Below are 26316 nucleotides of genomic sequence, written 5' to 3'. Positions count from 1 at the left end.
ATATATATATATATATATGTAAATCTATATGTATCATGAATATTATTACGCTAAGTAGATCTTAGACAGAAGTCAGCATTATGAATGACTCAAACCATACATACTTCCTTAAGCTAGTGGACAATCTTTGTCAATTATCCCTAATAAGAGAGGAAGACGCACTGGCAGACAGTGTGACCTCATGTTTCAGTGGTACCTAACCTTACACACAGAGAGAAACCATTGGTAAAAAGGTAGTGTCAGATCAGAACACGTAGTGATGAGTCCTTGAAGGGTAGTAATGATGTTTCAGGAAAACTCATATTTTATTGGTCAATAAAAAGTGATTATTGAATATCCAGATAAACTTCCTTATCTGGTAGGTACACTAATAGTCCATTTTGTTAGCAGTAGACACAATCTTGCCTACAAGGTTACTCCTGAATAAATGTGCCAGTGCTTCTTTTCCTTGGGCGTTTGTAAATTCTGCTCTCCCTCTCCACAACACAAAGTCAAGGATGCAGCTATGAATTTGTATTTGCCACTTCCTTCTCACTCACTTGGACTGCCTGCTTGTATTCTACGTATTTATAACTATTTCTCTTTCTGTCTTTGCGTTGCATTTCTTGCAGATTGAGGTAGGTATGAAAGGTAGGTGTTYTCAGGTGGAGACTGGTATTTGCTTGGATAAATGAAACTTTTGTAAAAGTAAGAGTTTTCAGTTTCACAGAAACAAAATGGATTGGGAGACAGGCAAAGTAGGGTCCATATTTGAATCTGCCAGAGATTTTTATGATTATTCACAAGGACCTTTGTTTCATTCTTTGTTGTAAAACCGATATCAAGTATAACTTGCTTGGAGATTTCTCAATGAAAAAGTCTATTTAAAAATATTCTTTACACATTTGATTATGGCATTCAATTAGGAGCTTGTGTTCCTCTTGACCCCCTTTAAAGCTAACATTCATCTGTTAGCGATTATACTTTCAATTCTGTGATTTGCCCAAAAAAGGAGATCTTAACATTTCCTGCATAGCAGCATTTATTTTATCGCCCTAGTGATGCCCTAGTGATGTAGTGATTTTATGCCCTAGTGATTTTATCGCCATGCTAGTAATTGAGGCTGTAGCATCAATTACTTGTTGATAATACACCTAGATAGCTGTGTCTGCCTGTGTCCAGGTGACCAATGTATCAGGCTAAACAAAAACACAGGCAGATTTATTTCCTGTCTTTGTAAGGTTCTTGGTGACAGTTTTGTGTTAAATCAGTGGAGGAACTGATGTTCTCCATAGTATGTTCTGCTAAAGAAGGTAATTACAAAGGTGACAGTGCCATGTGTGTTGCAGGAAGGCGTGCATCGAAAGGAGCGATTTGGACGGAATGCGAAGAAAAATGATCATCTGGGAGGATGTCTCCCAGCCCCGAGGGATTGTCATTCACCCATTTGCTAAGTAAGAAGTGACAAATATAACTAATTGTGAAATAAGTGGGGAAGTTTTTTTTTWAAAAATGAGCATGCCCTTCTGGCAGACAAAAAAGGCACTGGCTTCATGTTAGGATAGTTGTTGCTGAGCAGAGTTACATAAGCTGCAGCCTTCTATGGGAGTCAGGGAAGGTTGCAGAGCATATTAATTTCCTCATATAGATCTAAAAACTTACAAGAAGCATTAAGAATGTTGTATACATTTTAAATGAAAAAAGCACAAGCAGCTGAAGTCACCCTGACTGCTGTAAGCACTGTACTACCACATACTGGTATGAGGAAGGTGCAGTCACTTCTGATCAGCAGTGCTAGCAAAGTTTTTTTGTTTGTTTGTTTGTTTTTTGAGCCTATTTCAGTTTCTGAGGAAATGCCGATTTAAACATGTCTTGGATCACCTTATCTAGTGCTTAGATGATCATAGAAATTTTGAACATTTAAAACTACCAATGAAATTCTGACTATTGTTATTGGCAAAGCCCCAAAGATAGTCTATGTGTCTCTAGTGAGATGGTTGTGAAGGGTTGTAGAATTCTTCTGTTGAGTTATCCTGATGTTTCCATACTRCTGTATTGGTGAGCCAAACCAAATTGGGCAGGGTAACTTTTTTAGCTTCACTCTGGACATAAAAGTGTTGAAAGTATCTTTCAATAGTGGTGGAACGTGAGAGAGCTGTTTTACTGGAAAACCGGTTTTAAGGGGGATAGTTTATTTGAATGATCAGTAGACTGGTATCTCTCAAGGCAAAAGCTGTTAGGAGGAAGAGAAGATGTGACTAAAACTTACCTTATTAGACAACAGACATTATAGCTATGCTGCTGAAGTCAGTACTAAAGATGAATCTGAGGCACATGTCAAACTATTGAGAATACTGGTCCTGCATTGATTTCAGCAAAGCTGCTCATATAAATAAAGCTAAATGAATCTATGAGTTATCTCAGGAAACCTGTAAAAGCAGTTAATGCCCAAAAAGATTAAATTCCAATTGTGAAAAGTAATTTGAGATTCCTACTATTTCCGTTTTGAGTTTCTGTCTTGCACCATTTGTTTTTTTGAAAAACTCTAAGCATTCAGTGAACAACAGTCAGGGCTTTAGAGAGAGCTCCCCCCAAAAATCATGATTTGATTCCACTTGGCATTGTCATGCTGATGTTCAGCTGGCTAATGCCCTAAGCCTTCTATCGTCTTGCTATGCTACACTGCTAGATGGAAACTGCGAAAAACGGATATGAACATTTGGCAAGTAGCAGAAGAGGTAGGACTTGTTATTTAATGGGTTTTGCCAATAAACATAGCAAAGATTCTGCTCCTGTCCCAGTGTCATGATCTGGAATCATACAGCAAGGTTTAAAGATCAGCAGCCAATATAATTTGCTTGATATGTGTGCACTGTGTCTAATCTTTCTGCTTTAAAAGGACTCCACAGAGTGGCGGACAAATGTTTACTTGATTTCCTCTATATTTTTTTTCTCTAAAGGAGATTGTTCTGGACTGACATGGGCATCAATCCCCGAATTGACAGCTCTTCAATAGAAGGTGTTGGCCGTCAGGTTATAGCCAGCACTGGTCTGGTGTGGCCCAGTGGAATAGCTCTCGACTACTTAGCTGACAAGTTATACTGGTGCGATGCAAAACAGGCGGTTGTTGAGAGCGCAAATCTGGATGGTTCTGACCGTCGAGTTCTTGCACAGAATGATGTAGGTGAGGCTTTGGGGTTGATCGTTGCCTACTGCTCCTTGGTGTATGTGTGCATATATGCACACACATGCATGTGAATTACAGGTCATTGGCTATGTGTATATGCTGTGCAACTCTGTTGGGATCRCATAGTCCTGGATTCTCTCTCTCTGTTTGGAATTTTATTCATTTATTTTAACAAACCACCTTTTGATACTCTCTGCTTTTACTAATCATTCAATTTGCATTGCACRGAGAGCTTCTCTGCCTCTATTTTAACTTGAAAACAAGTTAAAATTAAAAACGTGTTTTGCTTGTTCCATGCATGGTTGCTTGCTTTAATTCAGAATATTTTTACATTTATTATGCCAGTGAAGTTATATTGACGCAAGTTGGAAGAGAAACGGYTTGGCTGTTAAGATCTTTGAGCAAAGAACCTGTAGCCGCGCCATGTTGAACACTGGAAAGATTCTAAATGCATAATAGATACTGAATGGAAAAATGATTAATGCAAGATGCTGGTARCTGTTATTGCTGAGCCTGCTATTACTTGACACATAATTACATTTTTCTGGAGTAAGAAGACAAAAGTGTTAGCAATGAGGCACTGATGCTGTAACACTTTTGAAGTAAACTGTGTATTTCAGAATCTCATATGTGGCAAATTAGTTACTGGAGAAGGCAAGGCCTTTTGTTCATGATACCTCTCTGGAGACCAGATTTCTCTTGGCAGTGTGCAGGCAAAGATGCACAGAATGAGGACTCTTGGCTTGAATCAGTGCCTAAACTGCCACTTACCTGTTAAGCTGCTGCTGTTCTTCCACACCAAATGCCCTCCCACTTGCCTTCAGGCTGAGACTTTGGAGGAAGAATTGCTCTTCCAGCCTGTAAGATATCAAAAGCAGAGAGTAGAGTGGCTTGACACCATTCCTCTTTGTCCCTCCTACAGGATATTCTGCTGTGTGCCCCATCATGCAACTGATCTGTAAAGGAGGACTTTGAAGTCCCTTGAAAGTTTTGCTTTGCTTCTCCACAATGCTCAGGACAATGCCTTATGAGGAAAAACAGAGAGAGAGCGCTAGGATCACTGGAGATATGGAGGGTGGGGGAAAGAAGGAGAAGGCATGGGACAGTGGTATGGATGACTGAAGATATGGGAAGAATAAATAAAATTACAGAAAGAAGAGAAGGAGGTGCAGACCAGTATGGATGTGAAATTAGAGAGGCAGGGAGCATGAAATCCCAGTGTTTAACTGATGCCTTTATAGAGACAAGGATTCTAYTTTACCCTGGTGAAGAGGTGGTTTCATGTTATACTGAGGCTGCTGTAACCTGAATTTGTATTACACTGGCTCCCTCCAGTGGGCTGGTACTGAGAACTCATTCAGCTCAATTGCATTCAGGATGGGTAAGGTTTCTCTCCTGCACTTGTGTTAATCCCATTTTTAGCTGCAAATAAAACATCTTGTAAAGCCTTGCCCAGGGTAGTAACAATGCAGAGCAGGGAAGCCTGTCCCAAAAACTATTTCAGGAAAAGGAACTGTCCTGAGGTAGAGGTATCACGTGGCTGGAGGTCACCTACTGCCTAGAGCAAGCACCTGTGGTCGTGTAGCAAGCACCTGTGGTCTCGTGTCCATGGACACATGCATGTCCCCAAGATGTCCGAGGGCAGGAGTGGCTTTGTCCATGCCACTGTGATAGAAGGATGCATAGGCACAGCTACTAATTTTGTGTATATGATTTCTTGCTCCTCTTCTAYAGACTCAGAGTTATGTGTCTTTGCAGGTCGTCCCTTCCATGTAGCAGTTTTTGAAGATTATATTTGGTTTTCTGACTGGGCCAAGCCATCACTAATGAGGGTGGATAAGAAGACAGGCCAAAATAGGGTACGTCTTCGAGGCAGCATGCTGAGACCCTCATCAGTGGTTGTAGTTCATCCTCTGGCGAAACCAGGTATACTGCAAAAAATAAGCAGTCATTCCCTTCCAACCTTTTTTTGGTGTTTACTAACACTAACAAAATAGATGTCCTGGGGGAGAGGTTCATCTTTCCTGAAACAGTCTCTTGAAAAGGCTTGCATAGGCTGGTGTTCGTGGAAAACACTGGAAGTCTGTTTCTCCGTTGTTGTTTATGTTTGTGCTCTGATGTACTGTGTTAGAATGTCACAACAGATCCKGCTCAGGTCAGAGGGCCTGAGCAAAAGTACTAACAGGTCTTTGCATATTGTGGCTATGGCCAAGAACAGATGCTGGTCAATTGCTGCAAGACTATCACAATCTTGTAATTCTTATATAAGCAGATGTATTGCTGTCACCCCCTACACACAAATGTTACCAAATGACATGAAGAAAGATGTTAAGATTTATTAGTTTTGGACCAAATCACTTGATTTTTTCCGTTGGGAAGATCCTCCTGGGAGCAGGAGGAAAAAAAAAAACCAACAAAAAAAACCCCAACAACTCAGGAAACTCAATAGACTGTGACTGAGAGAAGTCATTCACAGATTTGCTATCTTTTATAATGTTTGCTAAGGAAAAGTTATGACTCCAAACATTGCAGGTTAGATAATAAAGGAAACAAAACAAAGTGACACATTAATTTGATAGAGTATGCAAGTCTGTTTTCTTGCCAGAGGTGAGGCAGTTGTTAGCAGATGGGCATTTGCTGTCTGCACAAATAAGAGGAGATATTGGTTGAAGAAGGTACAAACTTGCAGTTTATTAACTTGCCCATATCTTTCTACATTAGGGACAAATCCTTGCCTCCATGAGAATGGAGGCTGTGATCAGATCTGTGAAAATAGCTTTGGAGTTGCTAGCTGTTTGTGCCATCGAGGATTTGGAAAAGCTCAAGATGGAAAAACCTGTCATGCACTGAATGCTTCTAACAAAATAGCAGGTATGATCTTCTAGTCAAAAAAAGACGTCAAGAAGCCTTAAGGATCCTGACAAATAACTTCTGGAAAATATTTACCTTCCTCTACATAATTAATGTTAGTTTCCTGGGAGAAAAAAATATATATATTTTCTTCTTTGTAGACATTTTCTTACTTTTTTCACATTCTTTCTTACCTTCTCTTTTTATTTTCCCTAGGAGGACTGAACATTTAAACTCTGTGACATAATATACCCATGTGTGGATAGTGATACCTCCATATCTTTGATAAGGATATTGTGATTAGGGCAATTTCTAGCACTTATAAGAAACATCACAAGCTCCACCACTAAAATACTAGGCTAATTGATATGATATGGTGGATAGTAACTTAGGTTCTCTGTATCACAGATCATAGGAACAAACCCAGAACATTTTACAAAATGCTGAAACTTATCTGAGCGTGGAAAGTAGTTTACTGTTCCTCTTGAGACAGATCAGAATGAAATCTTCTTCTCATCTCCTTCTGTTCTTTTATTTCTGTGTTCTGGCAATACCCCCCTAGCCTCACATAGTGTCTACCTCCTTTTCCCACTTAYGATTAAATATCTGAGACATTGGTTGCTTCCTAAACATGCTAGGGCCTTCTGGAGGACTAATGCTTTGAACAGATTTTCATGAATATCGTCAGCATTGGCAAGAGGCAAGTAGAACAAATCCTCCCATGAGAAAAACTGGAATATTGATCTGACCATTGTCATTTACCCTTGGCATATTAGCCATAGAAGAGATGTTTGCAATACGGACAAATACTATGGCAACAAGGTTATATTYGAGAAAATCTACCAGTGATTGGTTTTAATGGTGGGACAGGAACAGGCCAATCTTGGAAGAAAGTGATTTTGTTTTAGAAGGAACGCATTGTGATGAGGAAGGAACCAGAAAGTAGAGGTAGGTTTAAACAATATRTGTCATCTTTTCCTTGTCGTTTCCAGGCAGAGTCTTTGTGCATAAGGAGGCAGTGCCAACACTTGAGACTTTGCTCCAGAGCACACAACATGGTGGAATACTGAAGGATACTGAAAGTGGGGAAAAACAGCAAATTAATATTTTGTTGATGGCTGAAATCATGACATCAGGTAGAGCTTGATGATTTACTGTCTTAATTGAGGATCTGAACTGATTTATAGAAAACAAATAAATCATAGATTTTAGAGGAAAAAAAGGCTGCATGTGAAGTCATGATCTATGGTAAGTTTCATATAACAAGTTGGACCTATGTAACTATGTCAGGAAGAAGTGATCTTTCATTTGTTTATCTCTGTTCCTGTGCTGTGCTAACACTGATAATGTTAGCTAGGCCTAAAAAACAAATATTTGTGACTTGAAATGACTTGTGAAAAGTCCCTCTCTCTCTTAGATTTGGCAAGTACTTATGTACCTGTGAACACAATGGCAGGTAAAACTAATGAATTCTACACCTGTTAATGACACTAGATCAAAAATTGCACTATGGATTTTTCTTAGAATATTCAGAAATCACAGTATTACTCAGTGCTTGGCCATCTAGACAAAGATGACTGCCTTAGTAAATATGTTGGCTTGTCACCACTGTGGTGAACTGTGCTTCAAACTTTCACTCTGTATTCTGGTTTTTTTTTTTTTTTCCCCGAATATGACAATATGATCTTTGAACAATTCAAATGCATTTAGGGTTTTTTTGTTGTTTTTTTTTTATGCTCTAGATCAAGATRACTGCTCTGCACTAGAATGTGATGTCAATGCACAGTGTGTTTTGCTGGAAGATGGAGCCATGTGCCAATGTTTGAAAGGGTTTACCAGGAGGGGCAAATTCTGCTATGGTAATAAAAAAGCATTAATATGACCTTCTGGAAAACTGCAGAATTATGGGCAGGAAGAAAATATGTCTTTTCTCATATTGGCAGCTGTACTGCATGAGCTATCACAGAAAGGTCAATGGGATTGCTTATTTTGAAAAGGATGATGAGCAGAGAGCATGTGAGATGAAATTGCTAATTATCACATGCATTATTTTCCCCTGAGTCATGAGTGTTAATCCTATTAATATTAATAAGCAATAAAGGGAATAATAAGAATACAAGAATAACATATTTATTTGTTAAAAAAAAAAAMCCTGTCTAATTATAAATGCTCAGGTCTAACATGATAGTCGATGTATTATTTAGAGTTATGTACTAAGGAATCTCTTAAAAGTTAATGTTCCTAATGTAATGTTTATATAAAAGGCTGTTCTTGTTTCTTTCTGGCACTAGAAAGTGTCTCTAACAATCAGATAACACATTGCTCAGAGTGGTCTTTAAAACTAGTTTTTGGCCTTGCATAAAATGTCAKTAGAAGCACTTTATTCTATTGCAAAAGCCAAGACAGGAAGGCATTAGAAACAAAATAAATTACCCTTTGGCAAAGCAGAAAGACTCATACGAGTCTCTATTACTTTTTAAAGGAAAAAAAATGGAGACTTGGTGAGCTGTTATACCTTTCTCTTTAGCTCATGTGCTCTTTTTCAAAGCAGTGCTTCTCTGAGTAGGATTTAAGATGATTAGGATATACAGAAAGTTTTGAATAGGATCATACCCTCTGAAATGGGGATTTTTTTTTATTTTGAAGCAAGTGATACTTGTGGAACATCAAGGCTTCTGGCTGAAAGTATCCAGTATCTGACTTTCTTAAGCTTTTCAGAAGATTCTGGTCAAATTTTATGCTAATAATAAGGATGCAAAGCTCTTCAGAAGCACAAATGACAAGTGGCAGTATAGTTTGAAGGAAATTCAGGACACAGACATTTCTTTTTATTGGTTTGCCTCATGGTTTCATGACCAGCGTGGCTCCTCTGTATTTTTTCTTGCAGATGTCGACGAATGTGCTGTAAATATGGACCGCTGTAATCGAAATGTGTCAGGCTGTATCAATACTGAAGGGGGCTATGTCTGCAAGTGTCTGGAGGGCTACACTGGAGATGGACTCCACTGCCACGGTAAGGGAATGTGTGCAGGGTGTGGTGTGCCTGAGAGGCAGTGACAGAGGGGATAAGAGATGTCTAATGATTTGGGCTAGCTCCGCAACAAGCTGCAAAGCTGTCAAGTGTCCCTAATGAAGACACTTTTGCTTCTTTTTGAAAAATATGATAAGGATATGCATACTAACATTGGGCTGTGGATCTCCCCCCAAACAGCTGGCATTTATCTCTGCTTTCTCATTTTTCCCTTCCTATTTGAAGTGTGGCAACCTCAGCAGGTGATCAATATGCAAAGCTTCTGATTGTCAATGGTATTTCTTCTCATTGTTTGCACTTTTTTTGGTAGCTATAGCAAAAGTGACAGGAAAAAATGAAAGGGAGGAGGGAAATGGTGGTGAACGAGTACRGATTTATTGGAAATCATTGCCATGAATCTAAACGAAAGTGGATATTGAATGTGTCATAATACTGATCAAATAATTCCAAGTTAGTTTAATAGGCATGATGTTCAGGCTGTTGACACTTGCAGCCTGAGTACTTTCAGAGTCATGTTAATAATCAGASCCACTCATTCTCTCTTCCAGCTCTRATGCCAGGTYTTTATTAGATCTTAATTATGTCTCTGTATTTTTTTTTTAAATCCTTTTTAGCAGTAAGTATGAAGGAATGGGAAGCTTCTTTTTCCTCCAACATGCAAGCAGCACACATTTTGTTCAGAGCTTTGTAAGTGTCTTGGCTGCTTTGCACTTGCCTTTTTTCCCCTTTTTTCTTTTTCTTTTTCTTTTTTTATCTTTTATAATCAAATGCAAAACCTATTAATTTTGACCTATTTCTTACATAGTGTTTACTGGAATTTGGTTCTTAAGCACAGAGAAGGAAAACTAAATGATTAGGAGTGATATTATTAGTATGAGTAGGGTATGGAAAGTATCAGAGGCAGACGGTTGGGGAAGGCATTCTGCTGGTACAGGTCAGAGATCCAGAGCTCCCTTCCTTGGAGGTGCATTGCATCTGACATGTGTGTCCTTGGCCAGCTCTGGCCTCGTGATCTGTGGTTAGTTGCTCAACGAGAATGGTTATGRTACCTGACAGCGTTCTGGAAAGGCAATCTGTTCTCTGCCTCCAGGCTGCAAGGCCATGATTTGGTCAGATACATTTTCACAGTGATTTATAAATTRTAAGATTTTGTCATGAGCTAAACCAAACTCAAACTACTTTGAATTAGTTGAGTTGAAATGTACTATAAAGAGCCAGAAACACGTAGGTGAAGGATTCTGTATTTTGGATACAGATACCTGCATGCTTTTAACAGTATTCAGAAACCTGCCAGTTCATCTAGAAGTAGTGCAATAAGAATCCATGTATTTTTGTTAAAATCACATTTCTTGGAATATGTTGMAATCGTTCTGTTTGTGTGTTTTTTGTTTTAAAGCGCATTTGAATTTTCCCTGCTGTTTTGGGCCAGATCCTGTTAATATTACTGTAGAAAAAATCCCAGTGGTTTAAGCAAGAGTTTCACACAACGTGAGATGGTAGATTTGTGTCTTTGTATCCCCAGAGTAAATCTGGTGCACATATTCTGCTGACAGCTCATAAAGTAAATCCCAACCCAAACTGTGGTGCRTAAACCATTTTGAAATTCCCAACTGTTACTTTTTGGGAGGGCATAAGTACATGCCCAAGCAAGCCACAGTGCAACTGCCAACCCAGAGTAGGTGAATGCTGGCCTCACTAGAGCTGCCTCTGTGGGCTGTGAAGAAGAAGGTGTGAGGATGATCAGTATGATGTGAGACACAGGTGAGGATTACTTCATTTAACTGTCTGCATAAAGTAGATATGGACCTTTTTGTTCTACGTGGACTTTATGTCTCGGCTGGACCAGACAGGTCTGTCTTCTGCTATCTCAGTGCAAGAGTGCCAGTCCATAGTACGTGTACCAGTGTGAGAGCTGGGACTGGAAATGTCAGGAGAAAATATCTAGTGCATAAAAATCTTCTCTTCAGTTCTTCTGTACCCCTTATATTTTGTGAGAAAACTTTTCCTTTTTTCCTGTGGAACACTTCAGCAGTGTAACGTGTGCTGTGAGAGGCTGGGGAAGATGCTTAAAAAGCATGCTGGTTGCTTTCCACTTTCTAGCCAGGGAAACCTGCAGAGGGATGCTCTGCTGCACTGCTAGGAGACCATAGTGCTGCTACTACTGCCCCTTTTAACTGATGCTCTGAGGCATTTCATTCTTCTAACTGCAGACTGTTTGGATGACAGATATTGATGAGTGCAAGATGGGGCCCAACATCTGTGGAGAGAACAAAACCTGTATAAATACAGAAGGAAGCTACAGCTGCTCTTGCACTGATGATACTTCTGGAACTGGTATCAGTTGTGGTGAGTAAATGGAGTGAGCAGTTAAAACAGAGAGACCTTTAACTAAGAACTGTGCTCTCAGTTTGCTGTATGGTAAAATTCAGGGAAAGACTGAATGGTGAGATACTGGACAGCTTGTAAATTGATGTTGCATTGCTTTAGGAGGCTGTTTTGCAGACAGCTGTTTCAAAATGAATTAAGGACTCTAAATCTGAGTTTTATTTGGAACTGTCTATGTTAGGTTCAACTCTAATTTATACTGTCTGAATGTAATGACATGCTTCTCTAATGCCCTTTGCAAACCAGAACAGAAGTAAGTGCTTCTTAGAGATAACAGCCCATTTTTGAGTTGATTTTAGACTGTTCAGAATCTCAATTTCTTTTTCCCCTCTGCAGAGGATAGTACAAAGCCTGTGCATAATTTAAGTCCCATTTCATATTTCAGAATAAGCTGGCTTTTCAGATCCAGAAAAAATGCTTAAGTAAATGATTGATTTTTTAGAAGAGCTTTGAAACTCTCCAGAAAATCTGGTTACTAGTTAATCAAAGGGGGCTGGTGCAACCTTTAGCACTGGTGAATATCTACCACCATTTCAGTGCCTCAGCACAACGGCCATGTTCTCTGGAAATGCATAGCTGAGGAACTCTCATGTTTCTGTATCGGTCCTTCTCACAAAGGTGAATTTTATCCTGTATCAATTGACAATGCAGTGACAGAAGGATACTGCATGATTGCCACAGATCTGTTCCTGCAGAAAATAGAATGAAACTATGGTTTTATAAATAGAACTCTTACCCAAATCCGCCTCTGCTCTGACCATCGCTTCTCAGCTACGTAAGCTTTCAGTAGTTCCAAGTGTCACCATAGAAATGATGATTTTAAATGACATATGACTTATAAGTAATCTTCTGCTAAAATCACGTTTTCCTTTCCATCTAGGTATTTTCTCTTGACAGTTCTTCTGCAAATGAAATATTAAAAACCAAATGTCTTTCAAGGTGAAGTGGCAGTAAAAGAGGTGTGAGGCAGAATTGATGACTTAAGTGTGCGAGAGACTTGGGTCTTAATGCCATAAATTCTTTGCCGTGTTGGGTTCTGACTTACAGATAATTGAGTGCATGAAAGTAGGCGAGAAAGTGCTTCTTTTCTTTAAGGATATGGCTGCATAGCAGGGCATGTTGTGCAGAAGTAGAAGAGCTTCCTTTAGCTAGTTGGCATGTTTATGTAGGTGACTGTATATATAGTTCAGAACAAACTACAAAACCTTTTTAAGAAATGGGATGCACAAAGTTCTATGCATCCCTGGTTATGCTGGTCTCTGTACCTGGGTTAGCTTGCTTAATGCCAGCTCAAAAATATGATCTTCAGTCATCCACAGATGTAGTCAAGAGGATCATTGCAGAGCAGAAATAATCTGTATAAGAACAATAAGTTACATGTGAAAGCTTTTCAGGCCCAGATCCAAATGCATGAAATGCAATCGCCCTTCCCTTGCACATTTGGCTCTGGTACTGTATTCATGATGGAGATTTATCGTAGCATAAAGCTGCCATTTTAAAATAGCTACTAGACAGCCAATGGAGTTMAAAAATGTGTACTATGATATCTAAATAAAACGCAGCCAACCTCTGTGGGTCTTTTATTGCACATCTAGAATGTTACGTGCACTGCTAGCCATGAGCTGTTGTTTTAAGATCTGAGCATAATAGATAGGAACAAAGTGCTAGATAGCAGATACACGAAGCAACAGCCCTCCTCCATAAGAATCAAATCAATTTACTATTTTGATCTAAGGATGCAAGTACCTAAATTTGATATGGATTTGGTAAGTGACCGTACCAGAATAAGTAAATAAGCAAATAGCAGTTCATTGTCTGAAATTAGAGACTCTTTCTTATATTTCTGACTTGAAGTTCTCAAACACTTTCATTTGATCATACCAYCAGTGAAGCCAAAATTATGAAATACACTTGTGAAATCCTGTATTTCAGAGTCTACTGCATCTCCTACTACTGGCAACAATGAAGACTCTACATACCCTGTGCAAGGTGATTTTGTAGGTTGCCCAGCTTCATATGACTCATACTGCCTTCATGGTGGAGTGTGCAATTACGTTTCTGATCTACAAGACTATGCCTGCAAGTAAGTATGAAATTTTATATTGTCCATGCTGATGAATGGTCTCTCCTTCACACATCCTGCTGACTAGCATCTCCCTGTTGACCTTGCTTTTCTTTTCCTGTGCTCATGTGTTCTTGCMTGTCTTGGGATGGAAGAGAACACCTCTGTCCTGCCTTCTTTCATTGGGATGGCTTTTTTTGGGTCACAATGATAGATGTATAATAAGAATACAAATGTACATGTTCTTCAGTACTGGAAATGGAAGCCTTTTAACAAGTGAAGGACCAGCCAGGTTTAGTTAYGTTCTATGTGGGACATGGATGACATCCTCATACTGGCTAGGTGAGCAGTGAGCAGACAGCAAGATGGACTGAACGCTGGCTGAATGACAGAGCTCAGAGGGTTGTGATCGGTGGCACAACCTCTAGTTAGAGACCTGCAGCTAGCAGTGTCCCACAAGGGTCAGTACTGGGTCCAGTATTGCTCAACTTATCCTATAAGGAATGCTGGAGCCAGGTGCATTGGACTCCAGATTTCCCTTCCARTCTCAATGATTCTGTGATTCCACATTAACAATCTGATTTTTCATATTGTGCACTAGATGGCAGCAGTCATRCATGCAGGCTGAAACGCAGTCTGACAGAAATACCATGAAAAAGTCTTGAGAAAATAAATAAATAAAATCATATACTGAATGTAATTTATGGATTTTTTTTTTTTTGGGTGTAAGAGGTTTTATTAAGTCCTGTGTTTGCTTAATAATTATTGTGATATTGCATCAAAAACATGAGCATTTTTCTGCATATGTGTGTTATAGTTTGTGACAGAATGGGAGTGCTTGTGCCTAGTTTGATATGGAATGCTGATATATCATTTTCCAGTCATCAGGCTTAGGTCAAATATTGCTTTCTCTACCCTTTTGACTAGATTTGAGTAAAACTAGCCCCATAATATTGTGGGATGGATTTGAACATACATTACTGTGGGGTTTTTAAGAACTGAAAGTACTTTTCATCACATATTTATTGTTCACCTTTTGTGTGTGTCTAAACTTGGAGAGTAAAACAAGTTGGGATTCTTTGTGATGTATTTGTCATTTTCTAGTCATTGTGATTTATAGGTTTCCTGTCCTAATAAGGTATTTCTCTGGATATTCTGGGTTTCACAATGGTAAAAAGAAACCAACTTGAAACCTATGGAACATGCTTGTAATAAAGCTGATTTATGAAGATGGTACCCATGATGGTATCCATTTGGTTCCCTTGAGCAAATCATTAAGAAAAAGCTTGTAAGTCTMATACTGCCTAGTTTTAAAAAGGGACCTTACTATTGGAGACTGCTACATAGAAAACCTTAGGAAAAAATTTATTGGGGAAAAAAAAAAGGCTATAAAATTTAAGAAAATATTTTTTAGATTTGTTCCACTGTTATCAGGAAATAATAATCCTCCTCTATAATTGTATACAAAGATTCAGTAGCTTTACAGTTTTATATATATGCATATAATGGAAACCTGTAGGTTTTGACAGTCATTCCTTTAATGTCKTTTTGTTTTCATCCGTGGTAAATTGAACAGCATGCTTCCATAGTGCAGCTGATGATAAATCAATATAAAAGGTGATTGAAGTAATGGATTTGTTCTCTTCCCTCCCCCCCATCAGTTTCAATGTGTGCTCACTTTCTTTTGGCAGCTGCGCGACAGGCTACGTAGGGGAGCGCTGTCAGTTCAGCGATTTGGAGTGGTGGGAGCAGCAGAATGCCGAGCAAGTGAAGATACGGAACATAACCATCGCCGTCTGCGTGGCAGCTGTGCTCTTGCTGCTCCTGCTGGGATCMCTCACTGCCTACTGCTACAGGTAGTGCTTCCGAACACACAGCTCGAACACATGGCCCAGGGCCAGAGGTGATGCTGGATTTCACAGATGGCTAATGGTGAAAAAGATGCAGTTTCCTAGCTGATGGAAGTCACCATAACATCCTGTTTGTTGATGTAGTGGTGGTGTTTTTTTGTTTGTTTGTTTGTTTTTTGTCTATTTGTTTTGTACTTCAGCAGTTGAATCTATAATTCATAAAGTTCTGTTACGTTCCTCTCCACAGGACTCACTTTGATATTAGTGAGAGTGACTTGCATCCTGTGAGAAAAAGASTAGGTGTGATCAGGTTTGAAGAGGAGCTGTAATTTTTATTGATGAGAGATGTCAGGGATGTGCCTTTTATTTCTTCCTCAGCTTTTCCTAAGAGCTTTAGATGTTTGAAGCAGTCATAGTGGACTTACCTGCTCTGAACAGAACTTACTAGTTCTGTTCTGTTCTTTTTTTCCTGTGTAGAAYTGCATCCGAATTTTCCTTTGTCCATTGGAAAATACAGTGTGTTACCCTTTCAAAAGCAGACTTCTGTAGTAGTAGTACTGCAGCAATTATTGTGAAAGCAGCTTTATTGGCAGTAGAAAGAGTAAAATTAAGGATGTTAAGTCTAGGGCACAACTCCCTGTCATTTTTCATGGCTATAATGGAAATGTTTCAGGTTTGGGATTCTCTTCATGGCAAAAAAGATCCCTGTAGTCACTATTTAAGAACACAGACTGATGTGAAATTAAACGTTGGTGTCCCTTGCACTGGAAAGTATTCAGCCTTTAATAAGCTACAGTCTTTTGGGAATTACCTTGGCAGGCAACTCTTCTCAGAGGCTTTTGTTTAAATGCGTGTTTATCTTTAAAAAGCAAACAAACAAAAAGCCAGGGAGCAGTCTAGTTGGCACAGTCTCCTGCTTTGTGCTTACCTGTCTTCTATATGTTTTTTTCTGGCATAGGTTAATTTGAAAATTAGAATCTGCTACACACACTGAAAAAATAGTCATAAAAGTCAATAAAAATTAGCTATGGAAGTTAATATTTTGCATTTTTATTTAATGATTCCTAGGATATAGCTAGGCTGCCACATTTATTATTTTGTATTAACTGTAGAGTTCTGGATTAAGCTAAATGCAGGCTAGTACGTTCTCATGACCTGCAACTGAGAAGCTAATCAATGGAATGACACATGAAGAATGGACAAATCTTGGGGTTCTTAGATTTCCCTTATATGTCACACAAATGTTCATGAAAAATAGCAAGAAGCTTGTTGGTATTAAGGTGTGAAGATACTCTTCACTTCCTCTCTCTTTTGTCATTTCTCCTTGATTTACTTTTTCTTAACAACTTCTTTTGATCGATAGAACTATTTACCTCAAAGCAAGTTTTCAATTACATGCTTGACTAAGTTTGTGCTGAAGCTATTGCCAGCCTAACTAGATCAAAATGAAACCACTGATCTTAAATCCCTACTTAACTGGAGTCTGGAAACCAATATTTGGATTGAAATTGTTATACTGCTTTTTCTCATAATTTGCTGTGTTTTGAAATGCATTGATTAAGTGTCTAACAGTCCTGTTTTCCCCTGTAAGATTCAGGCTCGTATCTCTTTTTAATTGGGGGAAACAAAGTAGGTGATCTGCACTTGCCAATTTGAAAAATGTATGAACTGGAGGCCAAGAATACCAAAGCACTGTGTGGTCCAGTGAGTTTAGCCTGCTGAGCAGGATTGTGATATTCTTAGTTTTAGGTTTACATAGTCTGAGCGTTCTGTAGCACTCTGAACTGCCAGTCCTTCTTGGGAAGCAGAGAAGCATTAATTTATTTTCCATCAAAGAAAAACTGAATCACAAATTTGACACAACTCCTCAGAAACCAGCCATGGGCATGCAAAACTCAGCAGCAGAGCAGGGTTTAGGATTGAGGAAGTCTTGCCTTCTTGCCCATGCTCAGTCAACTGTATTTCAGTGCATCTCTTGCCTGTGCTCAGAGTCATGTGTGAAGCTTGCCAGACTTGCCAAGGCAATCTGGCGTGTGTTACTGTGCATGCTTTAAAGTAAGCTGCAGAATTAAARTGATCCTCTTGAGCAGAGCATCCCTTAGAGGACAGGGCCTGGGAGTCCTGTGCAGTGAATTTTCAAACCACTGAATCCCCGAATCGGGTTATACCAGCAGTGTGAGCTGAGKTACAGAATGAGCACACCCCAGGCAGGACTGAAGTGTCAACAGCAGTCTTGCCATAGTGTCAGAAAATAAGATTGGACTAGTTTAGCACATTTACCGTGCCCCCAGAACCAACACATAATGCCAAGGGCCATGTGTTTCATACCTGACTTCATACTAACAGTCTCATTCTTATCCTCTGCTGTGGATAGCTGCTTTTCTTTGTGGTGGGGAAGGAGAGGATGAACACACAGCAGCATGTCACAGAGAATCCGGGGACAAAATCCATGGTGGGGACAGGGCTGTAGCAGAAAGCACATCTTACCTGTGTTGAATTTTCTAGCAGTCATCTCTAGCAGAAGGCACATCTAACCTGTGTTGAATTTTCAAGGTAATAGTGGCATGGTGCGCTTTTTCAGTTCTGTCAATGTAATATTGAAAGGGAAAAATCTTATTTTCTTTGATATATGCCTACTAAATTTCRTTCTAAATAGGTAAGTAAAAGAAAGTTAGAGTAAGCTACCTTCATTATAGCTGACATCTAAGGGAATAAACATGTTGTGTATTATTCAGTAAGGATGCACTGATTTGGGTCTCAAGTACTATAAATGACCTGTCATTATGAATGTGTTTTCTCTGTTGGAGCCTATATTGGCTTTTAATGTTACCTTATAAGTGGTCACTGTTTAACTGTAGAAGTTTCTGAATGTATTGAACTAGCCAGTTGGATCTGACTATTTATATCTTTTTTATATTAAAACTTCCAGTGTATGGATACTTTTTTTTCTTTTTTGCTTGAGCTAATTCTGTTGGTTACTTTTTTTTCCCCAGGAGTATTTTAGTTCCAGGATTTTGAGAACTTTAGTTTAATTATTTCATAGTATTTTCTGAAGCTGATATTTTCATTAAATAGTACAGATAAAGGCAGAAGGGACTTCCATCACTGTAATTCATCGAGTATGTACTAAAGTACATTCAGATTTCTTTCAGCTGCATTGAGAAATACCATCCATTGTATGTGTTTAAACCTAAATCTTAATAAGAGGAATGTATTATAAATAGAGTAACATTATTTTAACCTCCTCTCTCTGCTTATGAGATCCGTTGCTTCTAATGTGCCATTTCTGAAGAGTCCTTCATTAGAAAAATGTTTGTTCACTCTTAATGAATTCKCTTTGTAGCGAGCCTAATAACCATTTTAACCCCTGTGCTATGATTAACATGACATACTCCTTCRAATGAACAAAAGAAAACAAAATAYATATATATCTTCTGTAAATAGATACAGAATAAAGTGTGAAAAGAAGCAGCAGCTGTTCCTCCCAAAGGGAAATAATTTGTTTCAGCCTTTGCTCTGTTGCAGAAGTAAAAACTTTAGTAAGAAGAATCTCTATGCAGAAGCGATAAGAGATGGCAGCAGCCGTGCTGACAAAGAGAACGTGACACCCACTTGCAACAAGCCTCGGGTAACTATATTAATTTGGAGTGGAGAGGGAAGAAGGAAGGATCAAAGAGCATTAGAGATCCACTTGAGATTATCCATGAAATAATTCACATCTTAAATACATTAAATAACTGCTAGAGTCATCAAGTGCTTTGCTGTTAACTCTAGTTCATCTTACCTCATTGTTATCCCTTCAAGTTCACAGCTGCCTGGATGTATTGCAACTATTAGCTGGTGTTATTGTTAGCTTTGAACACAACAGTTGGGGAACTGTGCTCTAAATTAAGGAAATGGCAATGTGATGACATGGCATATCACAGAGTTATTTTCACAGGGAAGTATGCCCTCCCTATAAAAGGCTTATTGGAAGCCAAGTGTTGTGTGTGCTACATGAGATGTTGAACTTTGTCTGAGGGGATGATGCAATTAAATGTCTTTGTATTAGAGGCTGCCTTGTGAAGAAAAAGAACTAGGATGTTATCTGCAAGTTTGGGAGGGAGTATAAGATATTAATTGTGCACTGGTTGACATAGCTAGAAACACCATCATCATCTAGTTGCACTGGCCTGTTTCTGTTGGGCATTTGTATTATGAGAAATGTATTGTAGAAACCTGATTTTCATCAAGTCGTAGCTAAGTTGCAGCAACTTGCAATTGGCAGGAATGACATAATTGGTATATTTGGCTATTTCAATGCCCAGTCTGAGCTTCCTGGGTGGTGTGATGCAGACCAAGATCTTGTATGCATGTATGCACATACATACCATATAGCTCTGAATTAGCTGTTGTGCTATAGGTAGCATTACACTTGTGGGTAGCATCACATTAGCCAAGTAGCATATGCTCTTTAGAATAAGCACAATTAGGTCAGTGTAAAAGGCTCTTGGGGGAGTTTATACACATAAAGCTTTAGAGGTAAACTTTAGTGATACACGTATCTTTCTACTCAGGGGACTATACAAATGCTTTTCTAATATTAGTTTTACTTAAAGGAAATGTAGATGTAGATACTATAGCTGGAAAGATATAAAAACTGTGTAGAGCAGACATGTTTATAAAATAATTTGGCTTTATATATTTCCTTTTGTGATAATGGATATATTAGCTTTAAATCTCTATTTTACTCATCACCCCCAAAGTTTGAATCTTTATGTTATTTCCCTAGGTCTTTGAGTCCAGAAAGAGATGAGTTTCTATCTATTGAGGGGAATGTTTGAGGGGTTGAATACCATGTAATATCTAAATATAAAATCTGAGGCTTTTTAATCATSCCAAAGGATGCCTTGCAAATGTATTAGGTTGTCTGGCTGGTTTTGTGACCCTGAAGGTTCTGGTAAAGATCTTTGGGTGCTGTTGTTGTACATAGCATTAGGAATACTAATGAAGAAGTTGAAATAGGGCCTGCTGGTGCATATGTGGTGACAAGGAGTTCATGAAATCTACTCCTTTCTCAGCTTGCAGAGCTACAGCTGTTCCTTGAGGCTGGAGTAGGGGAGTCCAAAGACTCTTTCTTGCACCTGTGCGCCTTGGCTGACATAAAAGGCAAAGAGCTTTTACCTTATCATGTATATCAAATCCTAGACATCATAACACTGGAACAACACCTGCAAATTGCCCAAATGTCATTCATCTTTCCCTTGATTTCTATTCTGCCAAGAGAGGCAAYCTTTAGGCTAGCGTATTTTTCATATTTTTGTTAGATATACATAATGCAGGCTGGGTTTATCCCAGCAGTATGAAAGCCCTGGTAGACTTCTGCCCACGCCTAAATTTTGATGCTCTTCTGAGACTTGTCATCTAGCAAGCGTTGCTCTGCTTTGTGCAATCAAACACATTAAGCAGAATTGTGTGTAGCTGGATCTCCTCTGGACAGGGGCTGACACATGTGTGCTAACAGCTGTGAACTTACAGATTTTATGCAAATGAACTCATGCCTAAATATTCACATCTGCTTGACCTATTCACAGATGTAGTCACAGATACCAGTTCTCCTAGATCACTGAATCTATCAGTGCTTTTGTTTGAACATCTCTTTTGCAAAAGACAAGATCAGGACTGCACACACTCTGAAAAAGAGCAGCACTGTCACCAGCTCTAATATTTAAAATTTGCAGAGGAGAAGTCATCCCAAAATGATGATCTTCACCCCGAACTGTCTATTTTAGTCTACCTCTTGGGTTTTAGAAAGCTAGTTTGCTCTGTGTTAATTTGGTCTCTGTATTTTGTGTGTATTTCATCTATTTTGCAGTTTGCAGTTGTCAAGGAATGTAACAGCTCTCTGGAGACTAAAGCGGTTGATCTATCTGAGTTTCAAATTGCAGATGTTCATCCTGTTTGTTCTTCACAATATGGTGAGTTAAGATTTCCTTCAGTTTTGTGGAACARCTTTGCTTGGCTAATGCAGTAACTGTAGTTTTGCCGCAGTGTTACAGTAAGGTGAGGTGGGGAGGGTGTCATTACAGTTCAGATGCATGACCAGGTTAAGGTTATAAATGTAAACCATTCAGGGATATAAAGCATTTTCACCAGTCTCTTATTTTTTTCTTTTTGAAAGACAAGAACTCTTGTGTACCTATAAAATGTATCCATCTCTTGGCAGTGGTTCTCAAGGGAGCTGTGGGTGAGAGTCACCAGGCAATACAGCAGTGTGATCCCTGATAGTTTTACAGTGAGAAAACACTTAATTTTGCACTCTACAGTTTGCTCTTTTATTTTGCTAAACTTGCATTACTCTTCTGCACTTTTATGTAACAGAATTTCTATCCCTGTCACCTTGTATTTCTCAGTTAGGACAAATGACATTTTCCATCACATTAGAAACTGGAAGGCCATGTGCAGTTTATTGCTTAATGCCCATTCACCTTTACTGGGCCTGTTATTCTTCCATTTCTAAGAGCAGCCCTTCCGAATTTGGAAGCTATCCGAGATGTTTTATTCAGGACCCAGCCACGTCCTGAAGTGCTATAATCTGAAGAAGAATCAGATGCCATGGTGATTGCATCTGATGCCCTCAATATGCCCTCAATAACCTTATCAGACCTCTCAAATCCATCCTTACTGCATCTCTTTTCCCCTTTCTTTAAGCAGGAGGAATCGCTGGTAGAGGAAGACACAGAGACAAGAATGATATTCTTGGCCTGTGCCCTGTACAGCAGAAGCAGTGTTTATACTGCTGTAAAGAGACCATTCAGTCCTCGGTTGTGCAGATTACTCATCAGAAATGACACTACAACAGTACTTTTGGGCTCCTAAGGAGACAGAAGCCTCTTGTGATAGTAATAATGCCAAATTTTGGCATTTATATAGAACTTTTAAAGTATGCTTCATAGCAAGTGAGTTATGTCCATCATACTGACAGGGTATATATATCTTTGCAAAGATGTACCTCGGCAGTCCTTATTCAGGCAGGATGAGTGGCATTTGTGGTGTGAGGAGTCCAGATCTCCCMAGAAACATTTTGCCGTGTAACAGCAGCTACAGGTATGCCTTAAATGTTAGACAAGCTCACTGACTCCGTGGGGAATGTTTGGTGCTTAGACAGAGCACCAGACAGAGCAGGTGAGTAAAGGAATTGTTCCCTGCCACCCCTGCTGCTAAGACAGCAGAGAGCACTGAAGGACAACAAGGGGTTTCCAAGTCCTCAGGCTACCAGCTGGACCAACCTGAATTTTAGAAAATGCTGCCTTATAGATAGCAACTGAATCTACTGATAGCTGAGGTGCTGGGAACACAGAGAGAAAGACTGATATCCTTAACAGTTTTTCTTATTTACCATATTTACCTTCTCACCACCAAAATTACCAGAGAACCCAGGGTTTGCAGTAGCTATTTAGACATTACAAATGTTTGAGAATATTTGAGTAGTCAGGTATCCTGTAAGATTTTCAGAATTACATATCTTGTTTAGGTACCTTGGATAAGTCTTGGGAACACAATTTATTCAACAGTAGAAAACATGCTTCAGTTTACACGGTTTGGCTAATACAGACAATGTGTGTTGTGCAGTGAAGGATGCCTCATGTTTCCCATCAGAAGGCTCTGTTTTTCTTTATAAATATAGGAGCTATAGCCAATAAACCAGAAATTTCCCACGACAAGTGTCTGTTTTTTCCATATTGAAAAATTTTAGAAAAATCAACCATTTTAGAGAGCAAGACTGATAAATATTATGGTATTTTCACAAATATGTTAAAGAAAGGTCTTATACCATATCAGTGAATGATTTTAAGACTGTGGATCAGGTGCTCTGATTTTGCCAGATAGGTGATTGTGTTGTCACAGACATTACTTTTCTTGTTCTTATATGTGAAAAACAAAAAAGTTAAATATTCTTACAAGTCATTTCTTTAAATCTGAAGCAAGAGTTTAGCTTGAGTTTAGATTTCTCTCTTAAAACTGCCACTTTCTTTATACTTGGTTGTGAAGATCCTCAGATGGCTAAAAATAATTATTTAGTGGATAAATAATAATAATTATAAATAATAATATGTTATAAATTAATAAATGATATTAAATAAAAATAAATAGTAAAGTAATAGTTATTAATAAATACAAATATTGTCTATTCTGTTCAGCAGAAGAACAGCACATAACATATGATGGAGCTTTGGCAGAGACTTTGGCAGAAGGGGAAAGAGAACAAGGCTGCCAACAAGAGGTTCCTGGTRGTAAGAAATCACTTCAGCCCAGGGTGGCTGAGAAGAACCCTCACGAGGATCCCTGGAGTGTCCGTTCTAACCACCTCCTGGAAAGGGGGTCATGTGAACTTGTCCCAGCCAGTCTGCTGATGCAACCAGACTAGCAATAGTCTGGATTGAGTTGAAAAAAAAGCAGGATGAAATCAGTAGAGAATGGGAACTTGTGAACCACTGAAACAATCTDTATTTTTTTCTTCAAGCTATACATTAGGGGAAAAAAAAAAAGAACACAAATGAAAACAGAACAAAGAAATCCTTGACACTCTTTCCCTGCTATCTCTGCTTGGAAAGAATCACTGTGATCAGTGTATTAGCAATAAATACTCTCTAGTTATCACTTTAAAAGTTAACACTGCTAAGTTCATTAACTGGCAGCTAAAGGACTTTAAGTGAAACAGACTGATGGGTGATTTGTTAGAGACAAATACTTTCTAAATCAGTGGTGGTCTTTACACATTATGCACACACAATCCAGAAAMTGGACAACAAGGACAACTGCAGACAAATTGGGATCAAAGAGGACACAGGAAAATGAGCTGAAATGATTCCCTTTATTAAAATTCTGTTCATGGACACTACAAGCCCCTCTCCAGCACTTCTGCTGTATTAGGGACACTTCTTGAACTTTGCCAGTTTTACTCTTGTATCTGCTCCTGTAAGAAAGTTCTAAATTTCTCAGTTTTACTGGAATGTAGGATTGTTTGTGAGTGTATGRTATTGATGATGGTTACATCTATGAACTGAGATGTAACATCTGAGGGAAAGATGAKCCTTCCATTAATTTTTCCAATGTAGAGTTATAAGATTCTTTCAGATCATTGTGTGATTACTTCTGAATTGAGGCAATAAGCAAGAGTTTGCATTCAACCCTGCTAATAAACACAAACAAACAAAAACCTCTCATTTTCAAATGACTTCCACCAAGAAAAAAAGGTTCATGCTGCCCCATAAAATCTATGAGATCAATTGGAAAATAAACATCAGTTTTTCTTGTAGCTGAACATCTAACACCAATGACGCCCCTGTATTTACTTACTAAGAACTAACATGTTTATTTTATAGCTCTGTTGTACAGAGTTGTAGGTTACTTGTTTATCATCTCAAGTCGTTTCACCACTGGTCTTGAATTTCTGAGGCTGTTTTCAAAATGTTTGAAAAATAATTACAAATCAACTGTATTACAAATATTGTTTTCATTGTAGAGCATCGGTCAGTCCTCTGTTTTTGAAGTCTACTATTGTAATTCTGCTACATTACCTATCACTTGCAATTCATTTGCTGGATAATAGTGACTGTCATATGCTTACCAACTCYGTAGGCTGATAATGGAAGACAGTACTGAATGGCTCTGATCTCTTGCCCAAACACAGATTTACACACTTSAGTAGCTTTTACAGAGTTACTTCCGATTTCTGATAGTGTAAACATGAGCATTTAGCCCTGTGTATCTGAATTATGCCCTAAGTGTCTAAATTATGACAATTATAATGTTCTGATGTGCAGAAAGTTATCGCTTGTTTTTCTTCTCAAGTGATTTCTGCTGGTGGTTTAGAATTGCTGAGCCTGTTTTCTAATTGCATCAGTTCTGATTTCAAAATAACATTGTAAGATAGACATTTCCAAAAGGTTAGCTGAAAAYATGAACAATGAAGATGCAGTTTTTGTATGAATGGGAAAAACAAAGCTTCTGTTGCAAGTGAAGTGGTTGGGGAACGTTGGCATACTGAATTGTGTCCAGGAAAGGACCACTGTTGGGTTGAGCCACTAGATTGCATTTTAAGGTCAATATAGTTCATTTTCATTAACACTGCTAAAAACTTCTCGGTTTGGTTCCCTAATCTTTCGCAGTTCATTAGTGATTTTGTATAGGTTAATAAAAGGAGAGTCTAGCTAGGAAGGCCCTGATTTCAGTAAAGCATTTGGATTCCATGAGAGTTAGAAAAATTATGTTGATCCCTGCACTTTGATTAYTGCTGTTGAAATATGTTTGTGTGCTCAAAATCCAAGTGCTGTGTTGGGTGATGGTCAACTCTGAAGTTTCTGATCAAAGCAAATACAGGTTTGTAATTTTGAATCTCGTTTAAACAAAGATACTTTCATATCTTTGAATCTTTGAGCTCTTTGTTTCATATTCTGCCCCATGTTTTTGTTGTTTTGATTTCCTCCACCTTAAAGATATAATTTTGAATTTGTTAATTGTCTTTAGAGAATGAGATAGGAAAATCTTTCTTTTTTTTAAATTAGGGTATTACAGATTTCAAATGTTTCCTAAACTCTGCTCTAAATTCAAAATAATATTTAGCATTAAAACCTTAAGACGGTATTTYGACATAAATCTATTTGATTTATTTGTATGTTCATGAAACTGTTGTTTATAAAATAAAGTAAAAAAGAATCCTGATGTCTCTCTTATTTTAGTAGACAGAGTGAAAAATCTGATTTTGGTTAAGCAATGTTACGTTTGTTGACAGCTCCCTTGGTTTCATATAACTGCAGTATAATGTGCTGATGAAGCATTTGCTGATATAATGGGTTCTTCTAGCACATTTAGAGGATCTGTACTGAGGAGGATTATATTCTACAGCTCACAATTAGATTCCAGCTTTAATACAGTAAGTTTTTATTTAAGATTTTAGTTATACAATTCCCTTAAACCTGTAGAAGTCCTG

At 38.5% G+C, this 26316-nt stretch overlaps 1 protein-coding gene across 1 annotated transcript in view; it reads left to right on the top strand.

Annotated features, from left to right (window-relative positions):
* Positions 1-25738, top strand: part of EGF (epidermal growth factor) — a 49869-nt gene extending 24131 nt beyond the window's left edge. The window contains exons 13-25 of the mRNA XM_026050851.1: positions 1329-1433; positions 2940-3163; positions 4925-5092; positions 5888-6037; positions 7009-7152; positions 7759-7875; positions 8904-9029; positions 11274-11393; positions 13365-13515; positions 15186-15350; positions 18870-18972; positions 21199-21301; positions 23525-25738. Of these exons, the coding sequence (XP_025906636.1) occupies positions 1329-1433; positions 2940-3163; positions 4925-5092; positions 5888-6037; positions 7009-7152; positions 7759-7875; positions 8904-9029; positions 11274-11393; positions 13365-13515; positions 15186-15350; positions 18870-18972; positions 21199-21301; positions 23525-23751 (1903 nt within the window). The 3' untranslated portion in view covers positions 23752-25738. The remainder of the gene's footprint in view (positions 1-1328; positions 1434-2939; positions 3164-4924; positions 5093-5887; positions 6038-7008; positions 7153-7758; positions 7876-8903; positions 9030-11273; positions 11394-13364; positions 13516-15185; positions 15351-18869; positions 18973-21198; positions 21302-23524) is intronic.
* The last annotated feature ends 578 nt before the right edge of the window (positions 25739-26316 follow it).

The sequence above is a fragment of the Nothoprocta perdicaria genome, unplaced genomic scaffold, assembly GCF_003342845.1.
Source record: "Nothoprocta perdicaria isolate Ctin4 unplaced genomic scaffold, notPer1 scaffold_71, whole genome shotgun sequence".
Classification (NCBI taxonomy): domain Eukaryota; kingdom Metazoa; phylum Chordata; class Aves; order Tinamiformes; family Tinamidae; genus Nothoprocta; species Nothoprocta perdicaria.
This window is presented reverse-complemented; position numbering and strand designations above follow the sequence as displayed.